General features: G+C 45.2%; 2 protein-coding genes across 11 annotated transcripts in view; one reads left to right on the top strand and one right to left on the bottom strand.

Moving 5' to 3' along the window:
* Positions 1-12,052, bottom strand: part of Ift122 (intraflagellar transport 122) — a 69,768-nt gene extending 57,716 nt beyond the window's left edge. The window contains exons 1-3 of one of the 7 annotated variants that reach the window (XM_040739268.1): positions 11,875-12,052; positions 2,153-2,219; positions 485-569 (exon numbers count right to left, since the gene is read on the bottom strand). In XM_040739268.1, coding sequence (XP_040595202.1) covers positions 485-569; positions 2,153-2,219; positions 11,875-11,915 — 193 coding nt within the window. In that variant the 5' untranslated portion in view covers positions 11,916-12,052. The remainder of the gene's footprint in view (positions 1-484; positions 570-2,152; positions 2,220-11,874) is intronic. The other 6 variants (XM_040739269.1, XM_040739270.1, XM_040739267.1 and 3 more) reach the window with 6 other exon arrangements.
* An 81-nt stretch (positions 12,053-12,133) lies between these two features.
* On the top strand, positions 12,134-23,408 carry Mbd4 (methyl-CpG binding domain 4, DNA glycosylase). 4 transcript variants are annotated; one of them, XM_005066104.4, is made up of 8 exons: positions 12,134-12,457; positions 14,734-14,955; positions 15,685-16,490; positions 19,698-19,772; positions 19,861-19,995; positions 20,621-20,770; positions 21,113-21,216; positions 22,730-23,408. In XM_005066104.4, the coding sequence occupies exons 1-8, from the start codon at positions 12,372-12,374 to the stop codon at positions 22,805-22,807; spliced, it is 1,656 nt and encodes a 551-aa protein (XP_005066161.1). In that variant the 5' UTR covers positions 12,134-12,371; the 3' UTR covers positions 22,808-23,408. The 4 variants fall into 4 exon arrangements, with proteins under 4 accessions (XP_005066161.1, XP_012965724.1, XP_040595206.1 ...); XM_013110270.3 differs by having other exon boundaries at positions 21,056-21,216; XM_021224807.2 differs by lacking the exon at positions 12,134-12,457 and adding an exon at positions 12,684-12,964 and having other exon boundaries at positions 21,056-21,216.
* The last annotated feature ends 1,676 nt before the right edge of the window (positions 23,409-25,084 follow it).

The following is a 25,084-nucleotide window of genomic DNA, read 5'->3' as shown; positions in this document are numbered from 1 at the left end:
TTCTGAATGAGCCCATCTCACAGTCATATGGGATAAGGCACCAGATCTCTGATCCACCCAGCACTCCCGATCCTCATGCTCTGTCCACCTGCAGGTCTAGCAATTAGTTACATACTGACTATGCTCATGCTACATGTTCCCTGGTCCCTCCCTCCTCCCCAGCTCCCAACAAGCCCTCCATCTCTTTTGTTCTCTGAAATAAGCCAAGCACTTGAGATGGTGCCTGACAGTGGAAAGCCAACGAGACTAGAGTTGTAAGTCAGTGGCAGAGCACTTACCTGGTGTGTACAAGGTCCTGGGCTTGGTCCCCAGCACCACAAAAGGCAAGCAAAAAAAATCTGTTTCAGTGAATAGCTAAAGTCTAAGCTACTTCCTATCCTCTGAGCAAGCAGGTTGTATTTTAAAGATAATTACAGAGTTCCCATGAGAAAGATGAGCAGCTACAAGGTCATGACAAAGACCAGAACCCAGAGAAGTCTCTTACCATCCTTTGCATATGCCACGCAGTACACAGTATCTTTGTGTCCCTTGAGGGGCTGAAGTAAGGTGCCATCGGAGGTGTCATAAACCTGTCAAAAGGGGTAAAAATATCGATTATCTGTGTGACATCCATTATTTAAAATTCCTGCAGGGTGCTACTGCTATTTTTGTTTTTATAACACAACAGTTGTTGATTTCCTAAATTAGTATCAAGTAGAGACAGCACTGCATAACAATAATGAATAAGTCCTCATGCAGGACAAGGAGGAAGTGGAGGTCCAGCTCTATGCTCTGTGTGGCCAGGCACACACCATCAACGGTGGAGAAACAGCAGTAACCCTGATTTTCACTCCAGGGAAGCTCTGCAGACTTCACCCATTCTCCCCACCTCTCACCATGTACTGGGGACTGAACCTGGGGCACTGTACAATGCCAGACAAGTCCTCTGCCTCTGAGCTGTAGTCCCAGCTTCTCTTCTGGTTTTTAATCATGAAACAGTGTTTGACTACGTTGCTCAGGCTGGCTCTGAACTTCCTCTGCTACACAGGCCGGTCTTTGAACCTTTGATCCTCCTGCCTCCACCTCTCAAGGACCTGAGATTATAAGCATGCGCCACCAGGCCTGGGTCAATTTCACTCATTCTTACATGGGCTTGGATGAATGGCCCATCAAGGCAGGCCCTTGTTAACAGAGCCAGTACACATAGAGAGCGGTGGACAACATGGCTAATTGTCAGGGCCAACACTGCCTCGAATGTCAGCACACACAGATGCATCATACTTGCTACCACGTCTCAAAGTCACAGATCTAACAAACGTGGGGTTTGCAAGGGGGAGGAAGTGTTATAAAACCCAGCTGCAATGCGCATTTAGGGTATTTTATAGTTGTGCAACATGGCTAAATATGTGGAGATGTAAAAAACAGAGCATCTGAGAAATGAGGACAGAGCTCTCCCACACAGGCAGAACACTGGAGAAGGAAGCCCGTGAAGGGAAGTGAAAAGTATCTGTGCTGTTTACCCTGGAAAGAAGTCTGCAGAACAACTCAGCTACGTTATGAGACCATATAGTTCGCACACAGAACATGGACACCACCAGTCTTTGTATCTAGACACAGCAGAGAGTATGGTGGCTTACAGGAAGAAGGTCTATCACAAAGGTTTTGGGTCAAACAAAAAGAAATCTCTGAAGATTACTCTTATGAACTAGGATAGGTTCCAGAGGGAGCCTGTGTCTTTTGAAACTATGAACAATAGGACAGCATTCATATGGAATTGTTTAGGGGCGCTCGAGCCCAGAAGTCGAGGTCAGCTTTCTGGCTTCTCCTGGAAGGATAGCCTTTAGCCTTGTTATTTCACTTTGGTCCAACAAAATATGAACTGACACCCACCCAGTTTCAAAGGCATTTTGATTAATTGTCTGTAACTATTCCATGGGTGTCTCAAAGGGAAAGGACAAATGACTCCAAAGGAGGCATTGTTCACGAGTTCCTATCTGATACACAGTTTACCTACCTGTTTCAAATACACCATTTCCTTCCTTATTAAAAAGGAATGGCTGGTTTTTCCGTCCTTGCCTTTTTTATCTCAAAGAAAGGGGGTCAAATTTCAGAGCACTTACAAGAGGGAAGGAGAAAAAAAGGACTCAGAATGGAAACTCAGACCAAATCCTACCAGCAATCTGTTTCCTGCAGCCAGAATCAGTTGAGTTCCATCAGGCTTAAATGCGAGGTCGTAGATACTAACAGGAGACAAGACAAAAAGATAATTAGGAACTGAAACGATGAGGTCTGCTAATGGCCAGGAAAGAAACTTTATTTCCATTATGAAACACTGTGTGTGTGCTGGGGAAAAAATAATAGCTAACAATTGCATCTGGTTGCAAATTCCACTCAACCACCACACCTTGGCAGCCCATTCAATCATGGTCTGCTCGGCAGTCGGCTCCATCCTGGTTTCCTCTCGCGCAGAAGCCAGAAGCCAGAAATGACTCAAAGGGTCAACAGCTGAGGACAAAGGCTCTTCCAACCATTCTATGGAAAGGCGGGACACCCCAGATAAAGTGTGAGGCAGGACAACTACCCAGATATTTACAAAGTACCTGTTAGGTACAGGGCATCAACAGACAGGGGAGTTTGGCAGATCACTCTCTACCCTCCAGGAATTTCCACTTGAATGGAAACATATGAAGCAGACACTTTGGCCAAGGACACCTGTGGCACCAACTTCAAAGAATATACTTTTCTAAGTGATGACATGTCAGGGAAGTATGGCATTTTTTTTTCCGATTTCATACTGATAAGCATGTAATGGTATGTTATAACCTCTTACAGTGGGTGAAATAATGAGGGATACTATGAGACTGGTGAAGGAGCCGCATAGAAACTGTACTGTAGTGAGGCCAGGCTGGGCCGACAGCCTCCAAAACAGAGAAACCCTCTCGTAAAAACCAAAAAAAAAAAAAAAAAAAGAAACCGTACTGTAGCCAGGAGTGGTGGCGCACACCTTTAATCCCAACACTTGGGAGGCAAAGGCAGGCAGATCTCTTCGTTCAAGGCCAGCCTGGTCTACAAAGCAAGGTTCAGGAAAGCAAGGACTGTTACACAAAGAAATCCTGTCTCAAAAAACAAACAAACAACAACAAAAACAAAATAACAGGGGCTGGAGAGATGGTGCAGAGGTTGAAAACACTTGGTGCTCTTCCAGAGGTCCTGAGGTCAATTCCCAGCAACCACATGGTGGCTCACAGCCATCTATAATGAGATCTGGTGTCTGGTGCCCTCTTCTGGCATGCAGGCATACATGCAGGCAGAACTCCATAATAAATAAGGAAATCTTTAAAAACAAAACAAAAAAAGAATGGTGCACGCCTTTAATCCCAACACTTGGGAGGCAGAGGCAGGCGGAGCTCAGTGAGTTCAAGGCTAGCCCTAACTAGTTCCAGGACAGCTAGAGCTGCTACACAGAGAAACCCTGTCTTGAAAAACCAAATACACACACACACACACACACACACACACACACACACGCACGCTGAGGGGGAAACCACCTCTGTAGTAAACAGTTGAACTTTTTCCCTTATCAGTATTCCCTGACAGCACAGTATAAATGTGATTTCCACAGCATTCATTCCCATGTCATCTAGAGGTGATTTACTGCACAGCGGTGGGTCTAGGTTCTCTGCAAGTTCCCATGCAGACATTATGTTGTCTGAAACAGAGAACTTTGAGCGACTGCCGGTTTGGCACCTTTGGGGTTCCTGAAACAACTCCCCCATGGACATGAAGGGACAAACTGAACTCTGCTTATAGATAACACACACTTCAGGCTGGGGGCAGGAGCCTCCCACAACTAACCAGTAAAGGGTCTCTGAAGCCTATGCTCCTAACCATGGTACTGTACTGCCTCTACTCTCTTGGATTACTGCCAGGTAGGTCAAATGTTTCCCTGATGCTTTCCCAGTGGCTGACATTTATTGAGCACATGTGTTACTGTGTACGGGATACAGTATAAATGCTCAATTGTCTAAGTTCTCTCAACCTCACAACTCTAAGGCTATCTTGCAGATACAAAAACTACAAAGTTAAACAATTTGCCTGAAAGTAAGCTGCTGCAGAGAAGAAGTGAAGCCAGGATTCCAATCCCAGCAGCCGGGCCTTAAAGACCATGTGTCAACCCTCTCTCAGTCCTTGTAACCTTCATTATTGCTGTTGGTATACATCATGGTTGATGAAATAATCCACAATGGTTTTCTTGCCTTCTTGGAAGACCCCCCCCAAGGGTATTATCATATATTCAAGGCATTCCATATAAAATTTAGAAAGTAACTTCCAAATAATAAACGTGCATATAGAGCAATGTTTATATAATATATAAATACAATATGTATTGCAGAAAGCTGATAAATGTGTCTATCAACTCGACTTATCATTTACTTCCAAGAGACATTAAAAATGTACCCATTTAGTCATTTTGAAATATGCAATAACTAACTGTGGTCCTCATGAGGCTGCTGAAATGTGTTCCTGCACTCCAGCTGAGACACGGCCTTCTGATCACCTCCTCCCTTTCCGTATCCTTGTCTGCAGTTTCACTATTGCTTTATTGACTTCTTGTGCCTCTGTGTGAGTGTGGGGGCATGTGAGGAGGGGACACCTTTCAGGAATCAGTTCTCACCTTCTACCTTGTTGAGGCAGAGGCTCTCTTGTTTCTGCCATGTGCTGTACCACACCGTGGAGTGCACTCCAGGCCCATGAGCTTCCGGTGATATTCCCATCTCCCTTCAGGAGCTCTGGGATTATTATGGATATTACCAAATTCTTTACATGGATTCCAGGGATCAAACTCAGGTCATCAGGCTTGTGTTTCGAGCACTTTTATCTGTAAAGCATCTTACCAGCCCTTATTTGTTTTTTGTTTGTTTGTTTTGTTTTTTGAAACATAGGTCTACACAGCTCCCTGGCTGACCTGGTGCTATTTAGCTCAAGCTGGCCTCAAACTCCAGGCAATCCTCCCATCTCAGACTCTGAATTAAAGGCAGACATGCAACAATGCACCTAGCTCTCTACCCTTGGCCTCTGAACACTTCCCGTCTATCCATCTGGAGTGAGTACCCTTTCTGTGTGTCTGCCTACTTAGATTCCACCCCACGATATCATACATCACAGGCTACCGATTCCTTGAATAAAAACTCTTTACACTAATAGTTGAGAGCTGTGACAGGGAAAGCTTATGTTACCCCACAGCACAGTTACCATAGCACAATGGAGCAGACAGGGCAGGCCCACTGAGGAAAAGCTGCATAGCGATACTGTCTCCTGTTGCACAGCTAGCTGAGGGAGGCTGAGCAAAGGTAAGCCTGACTGGCTTTCCAGCTTGGCACACTGCATACAATTACATCCTGGCCCAAGTGCTACATGGTCCTTCACTGCTACGTGATAACGGCCTGGGCTTCCTTGTTTCGATACTCTTGACATGTTTCACTTTCAAAGAAGCAAGCAGGAGACTGAAAAGCAGAGGGAGCTCAGACCAGGAAAGCTGACCTATCTGAATTTCACTTTTTAAAAAATATTTTTATCACATACACAGTGTTCTGCTGACATGTATGCCTGCATGATGAAATAGAAAATCCAGATCCCATTATAGATGATTGTGAGTCACCATATGGTTGCTGGGAATTGAACTCAGGACCTCTAGAAGAACAGCCAGTGCTCTTAACTACTGAGCTACCTCTCAAGCCCCTAAATTCCATTCTTATCTATAAAACAAGGTAGAGAGCTACCCTCCTAACACCAGGGACCATAAGCCGGCCTTGTATAAAGTGCCTGGCATCTGCGTATCTTTATGAGAAGACATTAGCTTGGAATGGATTTGCACCTTTCTAGTCCTTGGTGTGGCTCCCTTCCCACGGGTATACGTGCGAGCCAGTCATAATGATTCTTAGACCTCTTCTCCAAGAGCCATCTGTGGTTGAATTAGTTTTATTTATGTTTGTCTTGTTTGTTTGTGGGGTCAGAATCTTCTTACTCTGGCCCAGGCTGACCTAGAACCCTTGTAGCCTAGACTAGCCTTGAACTTACAGTACACCCCCTCCCAAATGCTGAAAATATAAATGTGAACCCCCTCACCTGGCATTTCTTGTTGCTGTCTTTGAAACAGTCTCATATAGCTCAGTCTGGTCCCAAACTCGATGTGCAGTTGATGTAGCTGAGGATGACCTTGAACTTGTTTTTCTTTTTTAGATTTATTTATTTATTTTATGTATGTAAGAATCTATATACATGTACAACTTTATGCCAGAAGAGGACATCAGACCCCACTATAGATGATTGTGAGCTACCATGTAGTTGCTGGGAATTGAACTCAGGACCTCTGGAAGAGCAGTCAGTGCTCTTAATCACTAAGCCACCACTCCTGGTTTCAAATCATTTTTATTATATGTATTTATTCATTTAGGGAGGCATGAAAATGCCGTGGTTCATTTGTGGTCAGACAAGCATCAGGAGTCGGTTGTCTCCTATCATGTTGGTCCCAAGGATCAAACTCAGCTCATCTGACTCACCAGCAAGCACCTTTACCTACTAAACCATCTCAAAGGTAAGGGTCTCATTTGGACTAAATCTAAACAATCCTCTCAGATGTGAAGGTTCACTTTCTGGATGTCCTAAAAACGTACTTTCTTAAATTACAGCATGTACATCTAATTTGTGATTAAGAGTCACCCAACCTGGGTGCTGGGAACCAAACTTGGGGCCACTGGAAGGAAGAACAGCAATCATTCTGCCTGACTCTCCCCAGTTTCACTCCTGCTGTACTTGGAATCTAGACAATTCAGCTCCACTCTCAAGCAGAGTCTTCTGTATCTGACTGTTTCATACTATGCCTCCCTAATACAGCCATCTGCAGCTCCAGGGGCAATGACAAAGTTTTACATTATATGTTAGATCAGGGACCTGACAAGTTCTAAATACTGACCAGGCAACCTGCCAGGATTTTATGTTTAGACTCCTCCCCCAGGCTTTAATGATATTACGACATCACAGAATCCCCAAATTGGAAAGCACTCAGACTTTGCCATGGAATCTAACACCTTGCCCAGGGCAACTGCTCTTTCCACACAGCCGTCTAGCCTCAGTCAGCACACTCCAGGGTGGGAGGCTTCCTGTCCACTGACAGTCTGTGCTTCCATGGCAGGCTCTCTCCAACTTGTCCTCTTCTATGAAAAAGATAAACTGTCAAACCTGCATGTCAGACTTCACTGCTGAGAGATGAGAGGTGCCAACTGTCCTCTACATACGCAAGTCTTCAAACCCATCACAAGCCATACATGCTACCCTGCTTACTGCTTTAGGTTTTTTGTTTTGTTTTGTTTTTGTTTGTTTGTTGTGCTTGGATGAAACTCAAGGCTTTGCTCCACTTTTCTCTTTTTTTGAGACAAACACTCTACTAGACTGGAGATCTCCTAGTCTCAGCCTTCTGAGTAGCAGCAATTTGCAATCTCAGACAAATTATATATCACTTCATTAAATTTTTAACGTTGTGCTAAGAATGCTGGACCTCACACATTCTGGGCAAGCTCTCTGCTGTTGAGCCATACCCTCAGCTTCCTCAATCAATCTCAATACTAGCTAGTTGGGGCTGGAGAGATGGCTCAGAGATTAAGAGCACTGGCTGCTCTTCCAGAGGTCCTGAGTTCAATTCCCAGAGCCATCTACAATGAGATCTGGCGCCCTCTTCTGGCCTGCAGGCATACATGCAGGCAGAACACTATATACATGATAAATAAATAAATCTTTAAAAAAAAAGTACTAGCTAGCCTCCCCAGAATAAGATGGACTAGCCTAAAAGGGCACTGTGGTTGAGATGAACCTAGAGCCACCTATTTAAGGTAGAAAGAAAGTAGGAGTTCAGAAAAAAATAAAATTTAAAGGTTGGGAGATAGCTCAATGGGTAAAGCACTTGCTAAGCAAGCGAGCATGAGGGCCTGAGCATGGGTCCCCACTATTCCATCTAAAACCTGAGCATGACAAGTCATACCCAGCAATGTGACCCCAGCAATGGAGATGTGGAAACAGGCAGATCCTGGGGCTTAATGGCTAGCCAGTCTAGCTTAAACAGTTAACTTCAGAGTCAGTGATGAAACCTTATCTCAAAAAAAAAAAAAAAAAGTTGGGACTGGAGCAATAACTCAGCATTTAAGAGCACTCGCTGTTCTTGTAAAAGACATAGGTGTCCATCATGTGAACTCACAACTTTCTGTAACTCCAGTTCCAGGGAATCTGATGCCCTCTTCTGTCTCCTGGCTTCTGCAGGTGCCAGGCACTTAGGTAGTGCACAGACACACATACGGCCACAACAGTCATATACATAACATAGAAAAATAAAGAATAAGGTGGACAAAAATAGGCAAAGATACCCAATGTCAACCTCTAACCTCCTCATGTGCATGCATCTGCATACACATGTGCACACACACCCTACACACATGAAGAAAGAAAGAGCAAGGGAGGGAGGGAGGGAGGGAGGTGGAAAGAATCAGTTGAGGAGGATCTTCCGGTAGGAAAATGGAGTCTTTGGCTAAGCTCCAAAACACAAATCTAAAGTTAGCAAGCCTAGAAGGAAGGAGGCCGGGGACCACCCAGCAAAATGCACAACTTGACATAAAAGAGGTGACCCTAGGTTTACGAGGAGCAGAGTGACAGAATCACAGCAGCAGGTCTTGAGTGGATTCTGCTGCTGGGTCAAAGACAGACCAGAAGCAAAGGTGCAGAGCAGGAGCCATGCTGGCTGGGGGGGCGAGTCAAGGGCATCTGGGATTGGTGGATCTACTATCTAGGTGTTAGTTTTGTTCTTTTGTTCTATTCCACCAGCTTGCACACATAGACATCATCATGCTGCTGGTCTATAGAACCTCTGTACCTCCTATTTTATTAGATTGTTTCAAATCTGTGGTAGCCAGATAAGCAATTTTCATTGGTCGTTCATTCACTTGGTTATTCATTCATGCTCACACACATATTCACCAAATAGCAGCAAGATCCAGAAACATTTGGAAATAAGATATAGCCATTGCTTTTACAAAGTTTGTAGACTTCTGGGATAAACAGATTAAAACATAATTCTCACACCCAACAGACTCTAAATACCACAAGAGCAGAATGAACCAAATTCTGTGCCAGGGGTTGAGAACAGAGCAGATCAGGCTGCATTTGACCAGCAAATGTTTTGTTTGGCCCACATGGTGTTTTACTTTGTTTTTTCTAATTAGGTGCCAACATTTAAAAATTAGGACATTTCACATTTAAAACGCAGATTCCTAGCTTCTGGTAAAAATAGGAAGATCTGCACACACCAGGCCAAATTCCTACGCAGTGGTAATTGGCAGGAGCAGAGCAGCAGCTGCCCCTCTCATGCAGACTGAGAGGCTTCCAGTTTGCCATAGTCCTTGCCACTCCCTATTGCTCTCTGACACAGAAGCAAATGCTTGGTTGCCAGTGATTGCCAGCTTGTGCTGTGGGTGCTCTGTTTTCCTCTGGTTGGTTTTGTCTTCTAAGAAAGCTACTATAGGGTCTCATTGTATAGTCCTGGCTGTACTAGAACTCACTCTGTAGACCAGGCTGGCCTTGAACTCACAGAGATCCACCTACCTCTGCCTCCTGAGTGCTAGCTTAAAGGCGTGCACCACCAACCCTGGCTGTGAGTGCTCTTATACTAGAATAAAGAGAAAAGTAATAGAACTGTGCAATTACCCTAGTACTGCTAAGGTTGAGACAGGAGGGCCAGAAACCCAGGCCCAGTCTGGATTACATGAGACCCTGTCTCAAATAAGTAAGACCAAAAACCAAAAACATTTTTATTGTTTCAGTTTTTATTTATGGGGGGCGTGTGTACTGTGGAGAGCTTCTGGAGGTCAGAGGTCAGCTAGCAGGAGTTGGTTCTCTCCTTCACTGTGTGAGCTCTAGGGATCAATCTCAGGTCCTCAGGTATGGCAGCAGGCACCATCTGCTGAGCATCCTACTGCTCACCTCCAGAAAGGTTTCGTTAGAATCAAAGGGACTGGCATAGTGACATGGTTCAAGCAAGGTGCAGAGGAATGTCCTGCCTGCAACACAGATTCCTTATGTTTAAGTGCGGCCTATTCACGCTAGTTGCCTGACCCAAATTAAAGGCAGAGGCTCAAAGAACTGGCTTTCAAACAGGGCACCCTGAGCTGGCAGGCCGGCTCGCCCTGGCACACCCTTATCTGCACTCTCTACACTGGCCGTTCCTTGCTGTAAATGGAGGTAATTACAGCACCTCCCTCAGAACCACCTGAAGAGGCAATAGGTAAGCACACAAAGTTCTTAGGCAATGTCTGGATCAAGTCAGCATTAGCTGTTACTTGTGCAGGTCCCTCCAAAGTGAGCCTTGAGGGGTATTTAGGATCTCAGTGTCACACATAGAAAGGCCTCAGGACAGACAGAGTAGTGTGAAGATGAACGGACAATCTAGGAAGACTCTGAGTCTGGCTGAGAACTACTTAATAAGCCACAATTTCCAAACATGTGTTCCTGGTGGATGAATTTTGGTGACAAAATAGAGTAGACACCAGATAGCATTGAATAATTAAGATGGCAAAGTTGTTCTATTGTCATTTTCTTTTATAGGACATCTTTTACTATTCATTTATTTATTTTGGTTCTCAAGACGGGGTTTCTCTGTGCAGCCCTAGCTGTCCTGGAACTTACTCTATAGACCAGGCTGGCCCCAACTTGCCCAGGCTGGCCTTGAACTCACTCTGTAGCTGGGAATGACCTTGAACTCCCAATCTTCCTGCTTCCTCCTCTAGAAGTGCTGAAATTACAGGCTTGGGTCTAACTTTCTTTCTATCCTTTTTCAAACTATTTTTATATGCATCTGTGTGTGTGTGTGTGTAAATGTGCATGAATATTCATATGTGTGCATATTCTGCAGAGGACAGAAGACATCAGGTGTCCTCTTCCTCCCTTAACCTGGAAGGCCTGTCCCCCAGGTGAGCTGGTAGCTAGCAAACCCCATCAGTCATCCTGTCTTGAGTCCCCTCTGCAGCAGTATTACAGGCTTGGCCTTTATAGTAGGCGTTGGGGTCTGAACCCTGGTCCTCGTGCTTGTGCAGGAAGTACTCGCTCTAAACTTCACTAAGCCTTTCCCAAGCTTTCTAATCAGAGGAATGCCTTTATTTGAGGCCCATCTTACATGTCTCTCTGACCTTACATGGGAATGTACCACTTGAGACACAGTAGGGTGGGTAGAAACAGGTCAGCTTAGGTGGGAACACTCCCTTTTAACCACCTAAATGCGAGTTACTCACAGTTATGTTTGTTCTTGCTTAAACATTTTAGCTATTGCACGTGGGACAAATGATATTGATTTTTCACACATGGAGTAGTTTTCTGCATAAAAGCATGTTTAAATAAAAGTGAGGTAGGCTGAACATGGTGGTGCACACCTTAAATCCCAGTGCTGGGAGGCAGAAGCAGACGGATCTCTGTGAGTTCAACACCAGCTTGGTCGCTGGCCAGTCAGAGCTTTAAAGTGAGAGACCGTGTCTCAAAAAACAAAAAAAAGTGAAGAAATTTAAAAAATGTCAGGGAACCAAAATTTGGGCACTTGGGAGCTGCATCAAAGGTCAGGAAGCTGAGAAACCCTGTGGTGGGTTGGAAAAGTCCGAGGGGTTAGGAGAAAGACTGGAAGGCGCTCCCGGAGACCGCCACCCTCAAGTGGTCCCCAAGCCCCCTCCGGGAATCTCGGTCTCTCTTTCCACTGAGGAGTTGGAGACGCAGCATCAGACTACTCGGCCCAGGCCGCAGGACCGTTGCCATGGCAACGCGCCCGTTCCCGCCGCTTCCCCCGCCATCCCGGAGCGTCCCGCTTCTCACCATTGCTCCACTTTGTCTCTCCACGTCAACACGGCCCTCATCGCCGCTCCCCTCACGCTTCGGGCCCCTCCTCCCCGCCTCGACAGCAACAGCCTTCTCTCCGCAAACTACTTCGGCTACCTGCGCTACCCTTGGCAACGCACATGCGCAATAAACCGCGCGTGAGTCCGCAGAGCTCTAAGTACGCATGTCCAAAAGGGGGCCCGGTTCCACGGCTGAAGCGCCAAGGGCCGCAGGAGGCGGAAGCGGAAGTATGACACTCGCGATTGGTCAGTGAAGACTGGAGGGGCGGGGCTTCTCGCCGACGGAGGGTGTGATTGGCGGGGCCCTGGCCATGGCGGCTGTAGCTCAAGCGGCGGCGGGAAGGCAGCGCTGGGGACTGACGGAGTCTCCTGTCACTCTTTGGATCCCACCCACTGTTTTGAGCCGAGTTCAACTTCCACTCCGCCTCTCAGCCTGGAGCTGCAGCTGCGGCCCGGTGAACCACAGCCACAGGGATGGAGAGCCCAAACCTTGGGGACATCTCAGTCCCCTCCATCACCCCTAGAAAGAACCTAGTTCCAGACCCGCCTTGGGACCTCTGGCAAGTTGTTAACCCCTCTCGAGCCTCAGTTTCACCACCTGTAGAATGGGAGCAGGGGAATCGCTCCTGTATGGATGACAGACACATGGAGCTGTCGCCCCTGTGGGAATAATCTTGGGTGTGCCCGTACCCGATTGCTTGGCCGAGTTGACTGGGGAGCTTGGAGGACAAGGGAGGTTTTGTGATGCAAGCAGGTCAGTCTGGGTCGGAAGGGCTTAGGAAGAAGTAGGAGCAAAAGGTGCGTTCCATGCCCCAGGGCACCTCAAAAACAGTCATGAAAAGTCACAGGAAGCTACTGTTGTGTCGGGACCAAAATGATGTACCTATTTGCATGTCTCAAAACCTGACCGTTCAAAACAATTTTAAGGTCTGAGCATTTAACTAATTTGGTAGAGTGTTTACCGAGTATAAACGAAGCCGTTAGTTCGATCCGCAGCACCAAATCCCCGGGCTTGGTGGCACTGGCCTGTGGAGTCAGGAGGATCAGAAGTTGAAGATGAGTCTCTGGTACGTGGTGGGTTCAAGGCCAGCCTGGGGTGCATAAGATCCTGTCTCAAAAGCAAACAATAGCAACAAAACCTTTTTTTTTTTTTTAATTCCTCCCTTTTACAGATGGGGAAGGAGATTTTGAGCTCCAAGTGCTTTCTCTTGGAAGCTCAGCTAATAGTAGATAGCCGAGCTGGCTTTTCCACCCTCTGTGTTAACCTAAGAGTTTGTGGTGATTCCCCCAGGCTTCTGCTGCCTTGTCTCTATAAGCTTCTTATAGCTGATATTAACCTCAGATTCCATTGGAGTGCCGTGGTTCTAACTGGTCAGTCACTAGTTCTTGCTTGGTTTCCCTATTTATAGGAAGCAGATGGGGTTAAATGGTCTCTAGAGACTCACTCACTCTTTTTAAAGGTTTATTTTTATTTATGTGTGTCTTCATATCTGTACACGGGTGTTGGTGGAGACCACAGGAGGGTGTCAGATTCAATGGAGCTAGAATTGCAGGGTTAGGAGCTGCCTGATGTGGGTGCTGGGAACTGAACTGGGGTCCTCTGGAATATGAGCTCTTAACCACTGAGCCGTGTCTCCAGACCCTCACTCACCTTTTAAAATGTATATATAGTTTAGTGAATAAAAAACTCTGTACTCAAGGCTGGAGAGAGAGCTCAATTGTTAAGAGCAATTAATATTTTTTCATAGGACCTGGGTTTGGGTCCCAGCACCCACAGCCCAGGTTCACAACCACCTGTAACAACACAGCTCCAGGAGACCCAGCCCCCTCTGGCCTCAGCACCTGCATGGACATGGTATACATATATAAAGTTCTTTAAAGGCAGGAGGGATACACTGTACTGAAGGTTTTATAGGGATCCCCTGCCTCCCCCATAATGAGAAGTACTAGGCCACAGTTCTGTAGGCCTGAGTTCTGGTATCAGTTCTGCAAGTGATTGGATTTCATTATCACACAATTTGTCAATAAGAATAAGTAATGAGAATAAAGACCAAAAGATTTGGACATTCTTACCTTTTGGAAGTCATGTACCTTTTGGGGGAGCTACACTGTTTTATGAAAGTGGTAGCTATTGTTTCTCAAAAATGCACATGTATGTGAAATGTTCCCTCACTTATTTGCAAGAGAGAGGGTTGACCCACTTTTTTTTTTTTTCCGAGACAGGGTTTCTCTGTGGGTTTGGAGGCTGTCCTGGAACTCGCTCTGTAGACCAGGCTGGCCTCGAACTCACAGAGATCCGCCTGCCTCTGCCTCCCGAGTGCTAGGATTAAAGGCGTGCGCCACCAATGCCCGGCGAGGGTTGACCCACTTAATCAACTCTGCTGATCTCAGGCAAATGCCAGCTATTACCACAAACCTTTAGAATAGCCATGGTTGAATGATTACGAAAGTAGAAAATTAGCAGGTATCTTGAACTGTTACTGTACAGAGATTCCTTTATTCTCTTTCTTCCTTTTTTTTTAAAGACAGGGTTTCTCTGTGTAGCCCTGGCTGTCCTGGAACTCACTGTATAGACCAGGCTGGCCTCAAACTCCCAGAGATCTGCCTGCCTCTGCCTCCCTAGTACAGGATTAAAGGCGTGCACCACTGCCCGGTGAGTCCTAGCATTTAAGAACCCATGTTGGAAGACAAGTAGCTGTCAGCACAAGACTAGCTGGCTGATTTTAGTCTTACCTACCATGGTCTTATGTAGTCCTATACCACTGTGGGTTGAAATTGAGTAAGCAGAGTAAAAGAAAATTTAAATGAGTTCATCACTTGGGCTTTATTTTCCCAGCAAGGAGGATGTTGCTGTTGGACTGGGAAGAGTAGAAGATGAAACGGAACTTGTGATAAGCAGTGAGTGTAGCTCCCTTCTCCAGGAACCTGCTGCCTCTACTCCAGTTAGTGGTACTGCAGTGACAGAATGCCACAAGCCCATCGCATGTGGATGGGAGAGAGTTGTGAAGCAGAGGCTGTCTGGGAAAACCGCAGGAAGATATGATGTATACTTCATCAGGTAAGCACGCAGGGAAATAAAAATACAGCCAAGTGATTTTTGTTCATAACAGGAAAGGTTAGTAAGAATCTTAGGTTTATGGCTCAGTGGGTAAGGCACTTGCCAAACAAGCATGAGGACCTGAGTTCGGATCCCCAGAACCCATCTAAAAAGCTGAGTAGGTGTGGCAGCTGCCTATAATCAGCCCTCTGGGCCAGAGGAGGGATCCTCAGGGAAAGCTGGCTAGCTAGAATAACTGCAATTGGTGAGCTCTGGGTTCAGTGAGAAACACTGTCTCAGTTAAAGTGGAGAGTGAGCAAGGGCACCTAATTTCTAACTTCAGGCTTCCATATGCACAGGTACACATGAAAACACTCATATACACATGTGCATGCACCACACTCACATACATTTAAAAAAACTTATTATGAAACCATTATTGTTCCTTCATCGTCACTGGTTAGTTTTATCCAGTGATTTGAGGACAGTCACATATACATGTTGTTGATCCTGCTCTCAAAGGCCAATGATACATTTGGATTTAAGCTACATTTGTATGTTGATTTTATATCATCATAGAGGAATCTATTGAAAAGAGTCATTTATTACTTTTTGTTCCTTTAAAAATGGCAAGCATCTTTGGTGACATTTAGAAACTGTTAATTGGAAATCTGAAATGTAATTCAGTTCTTTTTAAAAGTCACTCCTATTTACTAGCATAAGTTTCCTTTAATTTCATTTTTTTTTTAGCCCACAAGGACTAAAGTTCAGATCAAAACGTTCACTTGCTAATTATCTTCTTAAAAATGGAGAGACTTTCCTTAAGCCTGAAGATTTTGGTTTTTCTGTGTCATCAAAAGGGGGCATCAGGTCAGGTTATAAAGACCAAAGCTCGGCAGTTCTGACTTCCCAGCAGCCAGAAGAAATCGACATTTCAAACCGGAACCTCAGGACACGAAGCAGTGGTAATTCAGAGTCTCCAGGTAGCAGCAGACTGTCTAACTGTGCTTTGCTACTGAAAGATGAACACATTCATGATGCTGACCCTGGGGAGATGAGAATGCCCAAAAGAAAGGTGGCCGTTGGGAAAGGAACTGGAAGTGAGCAAACCAAGCAAAGGTGCAGAAAGAGTCTCTCAGATTCTGCTCAAAGTAACAGAAAAAGAGAATCTGTGATTCAAAAGGCAGGCACTGAAAGTGAGCTGGTCCCACAGGATCGTCAGCCCAGTGGGACCCTCTGCCCTGCGGAGGCCTCCCGTGCAAGCCAGGAGCCTGTGAGCTTGACTGGGGAGGGAGAGGGCCTGGGGAAGGAAAAGCCACCCGGTCCAGGACCAGATCTTCACTCCACACAAGTAACTCCTGGCGTCACAAACAAATTACATTCACCTGAAGAAGCAGGTGATCCGAAGCGTGAGCAGACTGTTTTAGAAGTAGAGGAAATCAGATCGAAGGGAGACCAAGCTGGGGAGGCGCAGTTGCATATCGACGTTTTACAGGGCTCTGAAACGCCCAGCTGCTCACAAGCCAAGAAGCACTTTCCGTCTGAGACATTTCCAGGTACTTGGCTCATGAAAGTTCTCTTACCTGTGTGGTGACCAGTTTACCCTCCCGGAACTTGTATTCCTTGCTTGGTGTGGTTGAGATGGGGGTGTGGTGAAGAGCCCGGCATCAAATACGTTTTCCCAGTTAATCCCAGGATCTGCCCCCTCTAAGTGGGCACGGGGTTTCCCGTATCCCAGGCTGGCCTGGGTCTCACTGTGTAGCTGAAGATAACTTCGATATGGTATCCTCCTGCCTCTGCCTCATGGGTGCTGGGATTAAAAGCATGTGGCATGATGCTACTTTTCTAATGTAATGCTGGGCATGGGACCCGGGGCCTAATGATGGTAGACAAATGCTCTTATCAACCCAGCCACACCCCCACCCCCTAACTGATCTCTGCACTAGCTAGTCATCAAGCCCTTACCTATGGCAGAGAGGGAATCAGCTGGCCACAGCCAGGACGTCCAGCAAAGGAAGACTGGTGTGTCATGGCTGATCCCACCTCTCCTGGGCAGCAGCTGGGAGGCGGGGCTTTCCCCACTGGCCCTCTTTCTAGACAGCAATCTTAAGATTGTAAGGAAAATTAAAAGGCTCTCTGTGAAGGCTGTAGGTGAGACTCCTTTTATACATAAGCTGACCAAGAGTAGTCAGCACCCTCCTGCCCCCCCTGTACTGCTGATGTGTGACTCCCAATTTCATTCTGTCTACATCATAGTCTCTATCTTCTGTTACACCCTGATGCTTCTCTAAAAGGCCTGGGAGCTCTCAATAATTCAAAAGTGTAATTGCTCACTTCATGTATTATTTGTACTGTGCTCTTCACATGGAGTCCAGGACTTGACAGTTCTGCCTATACAATGCCTCAGTGAATTATAGATAAAAGATACGAGCAGCTCTGGTTATTCATTATGCTGTTATAATGAATAACTCCCTTAGAGAAGAAGAGTAATTTTAATTTTACTGAGACTCCTTTAGGGAAACAGCCTGCACAGATTGGTGGAACCAGGGTAACACTGATTTTTGCTTTCGGTCCCATCCATAAGGGTACGTCTTCTCTGTGCCTGGGATTGCTGTGTCTTTAACAGGAGATGGCCACATATACCTAAGGAATGATTCAGAAATCCTCAGTCTATGTCCTTTGAGTTCTTAAAGAAACCATTGGGTCATATAGATTAACTGCTATTATAGCAGGCGGATTAAGGGGGCTGGAGAGATGGCTCAGTGGTTAAGAGCATTGGAAGCATCCTCCCTTAACTAATATGGATGTATTCAACTCATCCTATATTGAAGTTTATCTCTCTGTAAGAGGAAGTACCATTGGATTACTAGGTGCTCACTGGAATAATTACTTGGCTAGAAGTATCAGGTAGTAAAGGAAGCTGGGTAGTTATGTATGAGAACCCATAATAAACATCAAGTTTCCATAAGATCAGCTTCCTTTGTTCTGTTTCATAGTTTCTTCTGGGCTTGACCTGCCCAGACTAGAATAGCAAAAGGTATTTACGTCATTGTGTGGAGACCTGGATATTTGTTGCAGTGTTTAGTCAACCCAGTATCATTTTCTGGCAATTATTTAATTTTTAAGCCTTAGTTTCTGAAAATGTAAGCAATAACCCAAACTAGTCCCATATTTTACATCAAGACAAAAGAAACCAGCCACAGAGATGACTCAGCAGTTAAGAGCACTTCCTGCTCTTGCAGAGGGCAGGAGTTCAGATTCCAGCACCCATGTCATGTTGCTTCTAGCTACCTATAACTTCAGCTCCAAGGGATCTGACGCCCTCCACTGACCTCCACAGGTACCCACACATAAATTAACAATAAAGAATATTATAAGGTAGCTGAGTATTGTGTCACATGTCTATAATCCCAGCACTTGGGGGTAAGGTGTAGAAAGATCAGGAGTTCAAGGCCATCCTCAGGTACATGGCAAGTTTGAGGCAAGCCTGGACTATATGAGACACTGTCTCAAAACAGTAACAAAATAGTAATTGTGCAGTAAAAATGAGAAGTGAAAAAAGGTGGTTTTACAATATGCAAATGTTAAGTAACTGCTGCTCAGAGGGAGTACGAGGTGTGACCATTTAAATAAATGGCAGTTGTAGAAACTTAAGATAACATTGGTTTAGATTTTTATTTTGTATTGATGTGGGTGTGGATGCCACATAGATGTGGGTTCCCACAGAGGCCAAAAGAGATCTTAGATCACCTAAAGCTGGAGTTACAGGCAATTGGTACTTGGAACTGAACTCTGGCCCTCTGGAGGAGCAGCAAGCACTCTGACCAGCTGAGCCATTTCTCTAGGCCCTTGTTTTATTTTTGGAGACAAAATTTTGCTGTGTACACCAGGCTGGCCTTGAGCTCACATCTCTTCCTCAGCCTCTCTTGTGTTCTACCCTTTTGATAACTACAACTGCAGAACCTTTGAAAAGTGCATAAAATTATAGAAGAAAAAAAATTACCACTTCTAACAACCACTATACCATCTGAATTCTATTCTCAGTGTCTCTATGTGTGTGTGCATACATACACATATAAATCCATGTTTATAAAATTGGGATCATATGTAGAATCTTGACTTTTTCCATTTAGAAATATATGTCTGAGTTTGAGACCAGCATGGTCTACAAGAGCTAATTCCAGGACAGCCTCCGAAGCCACAGAGAAACCCTGTCTCGACCCCCCCCCCCCCAAAGAATAATAAGTGTCAGTGGGAAAGTATTTGTGTAAGAGTGTCAAAAACATTTTAATGCGACAGGCGTTGGTAGCCCACGCCTTTAATCCCAGCACTTAGAAGGCAGAGGCAGGCGGATCTCTGTGAGTTCCAAGCCAGCCTGGTCTACAGAGTGAGTTCCAGGACAGCCTCCAAAGCCACAGAGAAACCCTGTCTCAAAAACAAAACAACAGAAAAGTTTTTTTTAAGGACCACATCGTATAACTACATTAGGTATTCATACCATTTCAGTTTTCCCATACTGTGAGCTGGCCACACTCTTGAGCTAGACTGCCTACTCTCATACTAGCTTGTGACCTTATTCAGCTTCTTTGTGCCTCAGTTTCCTTATGTATAAAGTAGAGATAAAATAATGCCAAGCTGATAGAGTATTAGTAGAATTAGAGTAATTTTTGTAAGTGTTTATTATGTAGCCCAGGCTAACCTCAAACTCTATCCTCCTGCCTCATCCTTCCATAAACCATAGATTCCCTAAATTTTCTTTTCAGAAGACAACATCCCACGAACACAAGTAGAAAAAAGGAAAACAAGCCTGTATTTTTCCAACAAGTACAACAAAGAAGGTACTCGCCCTTCCCCAGGCAGTATGGGGTGGGGTGGGTGTCCCAAATCTTTCATGAGTATACCTTTGACACACCTGTGTTTTTGTAGCTCTTAGTCCCCCAAGACGAAAAGCCTTCAAGAAATGGACTCCTCCTCGATCACCTTTTAATCTTGTTCAAGAAACTCTTTTCCATGATCCGTGGAAGCTCCTCATTGCCACTATATTTCTCAATCGGACCTCAGGTTTGTGGGTCATTGTCATGTGTGTCCTGGTGAGCAGAGAGAGAACCAAGCTGGGTAAGAGTCCCAGTTCAAGATCCGTTCTGAGTTTGTGACGTTGAACAAGCCTTTTCCCTTTCAGCCCGAAGAACTCTTCACCTATGGGAACATTAGACTGGATGACAGCCAACATCATTTTTAATACTGAGGGCCAGGTGGTCATTGATTTCCTACTTCTAGATTAGCTTTGGTCATCAGTGAAGGAGCAGCTATATTTTCCCACCCGTCGTCTCTCCTGCTTGGAAGCTCTCTGTGCTCACTGAGTGCATGTAGTGGTTATCTAGTGGTCTAGTGATTTGAAAAGTAGGCCATTTTCAGTATAATTTGGACTAGTAACCAAGTAGATGAAGTGTTGGTATTTGTTTCTAAGTGACTACTGGTTCCAGTAATGACTTAACGTACTTAAAGAAGCAAGGCTGGGAATGTAGGTCAGTGGAGCCCTTGCCCAGCATGCACAGCACCCCAATTCCATTTCCAGCACCACAAACACAGTAACAAGAAAGCTGATGCCTGAAGTTCCTAGATGAGAAACTACCTGGACACGAAGTCAGCCCTTCCCAAGATGTGTCTCCCGTTGTTTGCTTCCCAGGCAAGATGGCCATCCCTGTGCTTTGGGAGTTTCTAGAGAAGTACCCTTCAGCTGAGGTGGCCCGAACTGCTGACTGGAGGGATGTGTCAGAACTTCTTAAGCCTCTTGGTCTCTATGATCTCCGTGCAAAAACCATTATCAAGTTTTCAGGTATGTTCCCCTAGTCCCAAAGGAAGAAGCAAATTGTGCCCACTGAAGGCAGCCACACCTTAAACTTTAATGCCCTTGAATGTTCTATTAATTGAGGTCATTTAGCTCAAGCACCAAAGACATTTAAAACAGCCTGCTTGCCGCACCACAGACTCCTGCTGACGCAAACCATAAATCTTTGCCCAGCACTGAAGTAGCCCTGTGCATAGAAGCAGGAAGACATCTCCTCTGTCTGTGAGCAAAGCACAAGGGTGGGCAGGTGATGAGGATGCTGTCCCATCACAGGTGTAGGGAAGGGGACTTCCGTGAGGCTGACCACATGTGTGGGGTGTGTATCTTCAGATGAATATCTGACGAAGCAGTGGAGGTATCCGATTGAGCTTCATGGGATTGGTAAATATGGCAACGACTCCTACCGGATCTTTTGTGTCAATGAGTGGAAGCAGGTAAGTCCACCGCTAGCCATAGCAAATCCAGCACATTTGCCTCCAGAACAAAGAAATTCCACCAGTATGCTTAGATGTACGAGACGTGAGCCCTGTACAGTCCTAAGCAGAACTGCCCTCAGTTCGAGGAGCAGCAGGGGCATGAGGTTATGAGCTATAGGAAAGACTCCTCAGGTGCTGCCCAAGACCCTTTGCTTGTGGCCTCTGCTGACTTGAGTGGTCCATTACTCCTGACCCTGTTGCTGTCTTTTCCTGTCCTTGTTCTGTCTCTAACACCAACAGGGCTTCTTCCTGTTAAAAGGGGCCCCTAGAGCTGAGAAGAGATGGCTTAGCTGGTAAAGCGCTTGCTCTGAAGATCAAATTCAGATCCCAGAAATTACATAAAAGCCAGGCAGGGCAGCATGCAACTGCAGTCCCGGCTGTGTGGGAGCAGAAGCAGGAGGGTGCCTGGAAGCTTCTAGATCCCCCTGTCTAAGCTCGTAGACCAGATAGTCTGGCCTGTGTGGAGAAGTTCCAGGCCAATGAGAGACCCTTTCTCAAACAAAACGTGGAAGGTGGACCAGGGGCGTGGCTTAGCGAGTAAACATATTTGCTGCATGAGCCTGGCAGCCTGAGCTCCATCCCTGGAACTCACATAATAGTGGAAGTAAAGAGCTGGCTCTCACATGGTGCTCTGACCTTCATAGACATGCCTCATAGGCACAACTAATAAATTATAACTGAGTCCTCTGACCTCACACAGGCTTTCATGCCTGTACATACATAGCAAAAACAGGATCCTCTGGAAGAGAGCAAAGATTTGGACTTAGAGTGTCTAACTGCCAGGTTTTTCCTCGTATCTCAGACTGGAGTGTGGCATCTGGGTCCTAGTCCACTACCCATTCTATTTGTGCCCAGCACTGGTGCATTCTAATGGCAGCCTGGCAGCTGGAGGATATCCTGGCATGCTGCCCTCTCCCTCTTGCCCTAACATATTAAATCACTGAGGTTTGGAGAAACCCAGGCGGAAGGGCCACAGTCTTCCTTCACCACCAGAACAGTCTGTTTAGCCTCACAGGGTCTGTAACCTCCAAAAGCTGGGTGCTAACACTTGACTCATGTTGTCACTGCTCCAGGTCTGGGTTAGTTCTGTCCTGGAAAGTTCTTTGTAAACAATGCAGATTTCATGGGTCTAGAAAGATGGCTCAGGGCTTAAGAGTACTGGCTGCTCTTTCAGAGGTCCTGAGTTCAATTCCTAGCAACCATATGGTGACTCACAACCATCTGTAATGAGATCTGGTGCCCTCTTCTGGCCTGCAGGCAGACATACAGGCAGAACACTGTACACAAAATACATACATACATACATACATACATACAACAATGCAAGATTTCTGTCATAGAAGGTAGAATTGTAGACAGTTATGGTTGCTACTGGGTTCAAGTTCTCTGTTTATGTCAGATATATTATCATGATAAATTACATCAGCAAACCTTTAAAGGTGTTTATGACTGACATGTTGCTTTCTTCCAGGTGCACCCTGAAGACCACAAGTTAAATAAATACCATGACTGGCTTTGGGAAAATCATGAAAAATTAAGTCTGTCCTAAAGGCGCCTGTTTGAAGGTTTTTATGCATTGCTCTGTGCTTCCTTTTCTAAGAGCTGCTGGTGGACAGTGAACTCCCTTCCCAGGCATGTAGATTTTTTTCAGTTTGTTAGAAGTCAGTGTGTGTCCTAAGCCTCTGCCACAAGTAGATCTTTGTCAGTGAGTGTTGTTGACATATTTTAAATTTGAAAAGGTAACTGTTGGGTAATGGTCCTAAAAGTGTGTTGTTTTTCCAGTGATGAACAATGTGTTGGTGCTCGGCGCCAGTTATCAGCACTCCTGCTGAAGAAAAACTAAACGTGTGTTCTTTTCCTGTACAAAGTGATATTAGGCTGTACAATTGTCATATGAAGAAAGAGCCTGCCATTCTTATGGATATCCCAGTGTTATAATTAAATAGTGAGACATTTACCTTAGAAAGAAACCAAATAGAAACTTAATTGACCAACACATAGTAATACACACTTGTAATCCCAGCACTCAGGAGACTAAGGCAGGAGGATAGAAAGTTGACCGCTAGGCTATACTACATAAAGAGAGACTCTGTCTCAACAAACAAACAGGGCAGAGAAGTGGTTTAATAAATAAAGTTACCTGAATCCCATCCTCAGAACCAATTCCTGTGGGTTGACCTCTGACCTTCACTTGAACTCATACAAACATATTACATACATATATTTTTTTTTTAAATTTAAGATATGGTCTGGAAGAACAGCACCCTTATCAGCTCCTAGGGATCTGACACCTTCTGGCTTCATTGTGTGGGTGCCTTAGCACATGTGGCATCTATGTGCATATACCTAAAAAAAAATTAAGTTCTGATTACTAAACACTATTTTAAGATGGAATTTGAAAATTAAATTATACCTCTCCCTCCTCAAGGTAAACATCCACTCAAAATGCATAATATTGCATCCTATTTTTTATTAACAAAATATTTTCTAATATATCAGTAACAAAGGTTCACCTATGCCAATCATGTTGGTACACTACTATAATCCTAACACTTCGGAGTCTGGTCAGGATCATGGCAAAGTTCAAGGTCAGCCTGGGCTACATTTCAGTTTCTAGGACAACTTGGGCTACACAGGGAGACCCTGCCTCAGAAAAAACCCTAACAACCCACCAATGACACACACAGTAAGAAAATTAACAGGTGGGCATTGTGGAGCATATATATAATCCCAGCACTTGGGATGCTGAGGCAGGAGGACTGCTGTGAATTCAAGGCACCCTGGCTTACGGGAGTGTGAGAGCAGCCTTGGCTATATCAAACCCTGTATCAAGAAATATAAACTAGGGCTGGAGAGATGGCTCGGTGGTTAAGAGCACTGACTGCTCTTCCAGAGGACCCGAGTTCAATTCCCAGCAACCACATAGTGGCTCACAGCTGTCTGCAACTCCAGTTCCAGCAGAGCTGACATCCTCACGCAGACACGCAGGCAAAACATCAATGCACATAAAATAAAAATAAATAAATAATTTTTAAAAAATATAAACTAAACTTATTAGACTAAATAAAACTATGTTTGGAGAAGTGACTGGTTGTTCTTTTTAATGGAATTCTTTGGTTTTTGGAGAAAGGGTATCTCTGTGTAGCCTTGATTGTCCTGGAACTAGCTCTGTAGACCAGGCTGGCCTTGAACTCAAAATCTCCTGCCTGTGCCTCCTAAGTGCTGGGATTAAAGGTGTGTGCCACCAGCGTCCATCCCTGTTTAATGGAATTCTTCAGACTTGATGTACAAGTAGGTTTCATAGTATATTAGGTAACTAATAAAAATACTTTTATTAAAAAGGAAGGTTCCTTTGGAATCGCATGTTCTTGGCCACTCACAGTGGCTCTTAGGAACTTTGAATTTGACCGTAGCATCGCTGTGAGGATGTGAACATCTGTCTGCCTGTGACTCCTTTGCAACTCATTCCCTTATCCGTGATTCTTTGTGAAACCTCATCTCTTCTCCGAGTTAAGAGTGGGACCTTTTGATGTTAGTGCCATTTCCATGACAGGTGGTGTAGTGTCATGGTTCTAACCTCAAAGCATTTGCCTTAGAAATCACCAAATGAAGTCCTATATTATTAAGTCTTAATTGCCAATTGCCATTCTAAGGTTTAGTTTGAAAATTAAATCGAATGAAGGCAAAGTGAACCAACTGTCAGGAGGCCGTTTGTTGTGGGATAGCGTGTGCACAGGCAGATGTGCTGTGATGCAGGCTAATTGATTTTCCCCTCTGGTGAACAAGCGGCAGCTGTTACAGAGGGATGCTGGGGCTGGAGAGACGA

This window comes from Mesocricetus auratus, unplaced genomic scaffold (assembly GCF_017639785.1).
Source record: "Mesocricetus auratus isolate SY011 unplaced genomic scaffold, BCM_Maur_2.0 Super-Scaffold_100676, whole genome shotgun sequence".
Taxonomy (NCBI): domain Eukaryota; kingdom Metazoa; phylum Chordata; class Mammalia; order Rodentia; family Cricetidae; genus Mesocricetus; species Mesocricetus auratus.
This window is presented reverse-complemented; position numbering and strand designations above follow the sequence as displayed.

What these genes read in the sequence shown, in the direction of transcription:
- Mbd4 (XM_013110270.3), top strand. Translation starts at nt 12,372, where the DNA reads ATGGAGAGCCCAAACCTTGGGGACATCTCAGTCCCCTCCATCACCCCT. An exon ending in CAACAAGTACAACAAAGAAG is followed by an intron (nt 19,773 to 19,860) that starts GTACTCGCCCTT and finishes GTGTTTTTGTAG; the next exon opens with CTCTTAGTCCCCCAAGACGA. An exon ending in ATTTCTCAATCGGACCTCAG is followed by an intron (nt 19,996 to 20,620) that starts GTTTGTGGGTCA and finishes TTTGCTTCCCAG; the next exon opens with GCAAGATGGCCATCCCTGTG.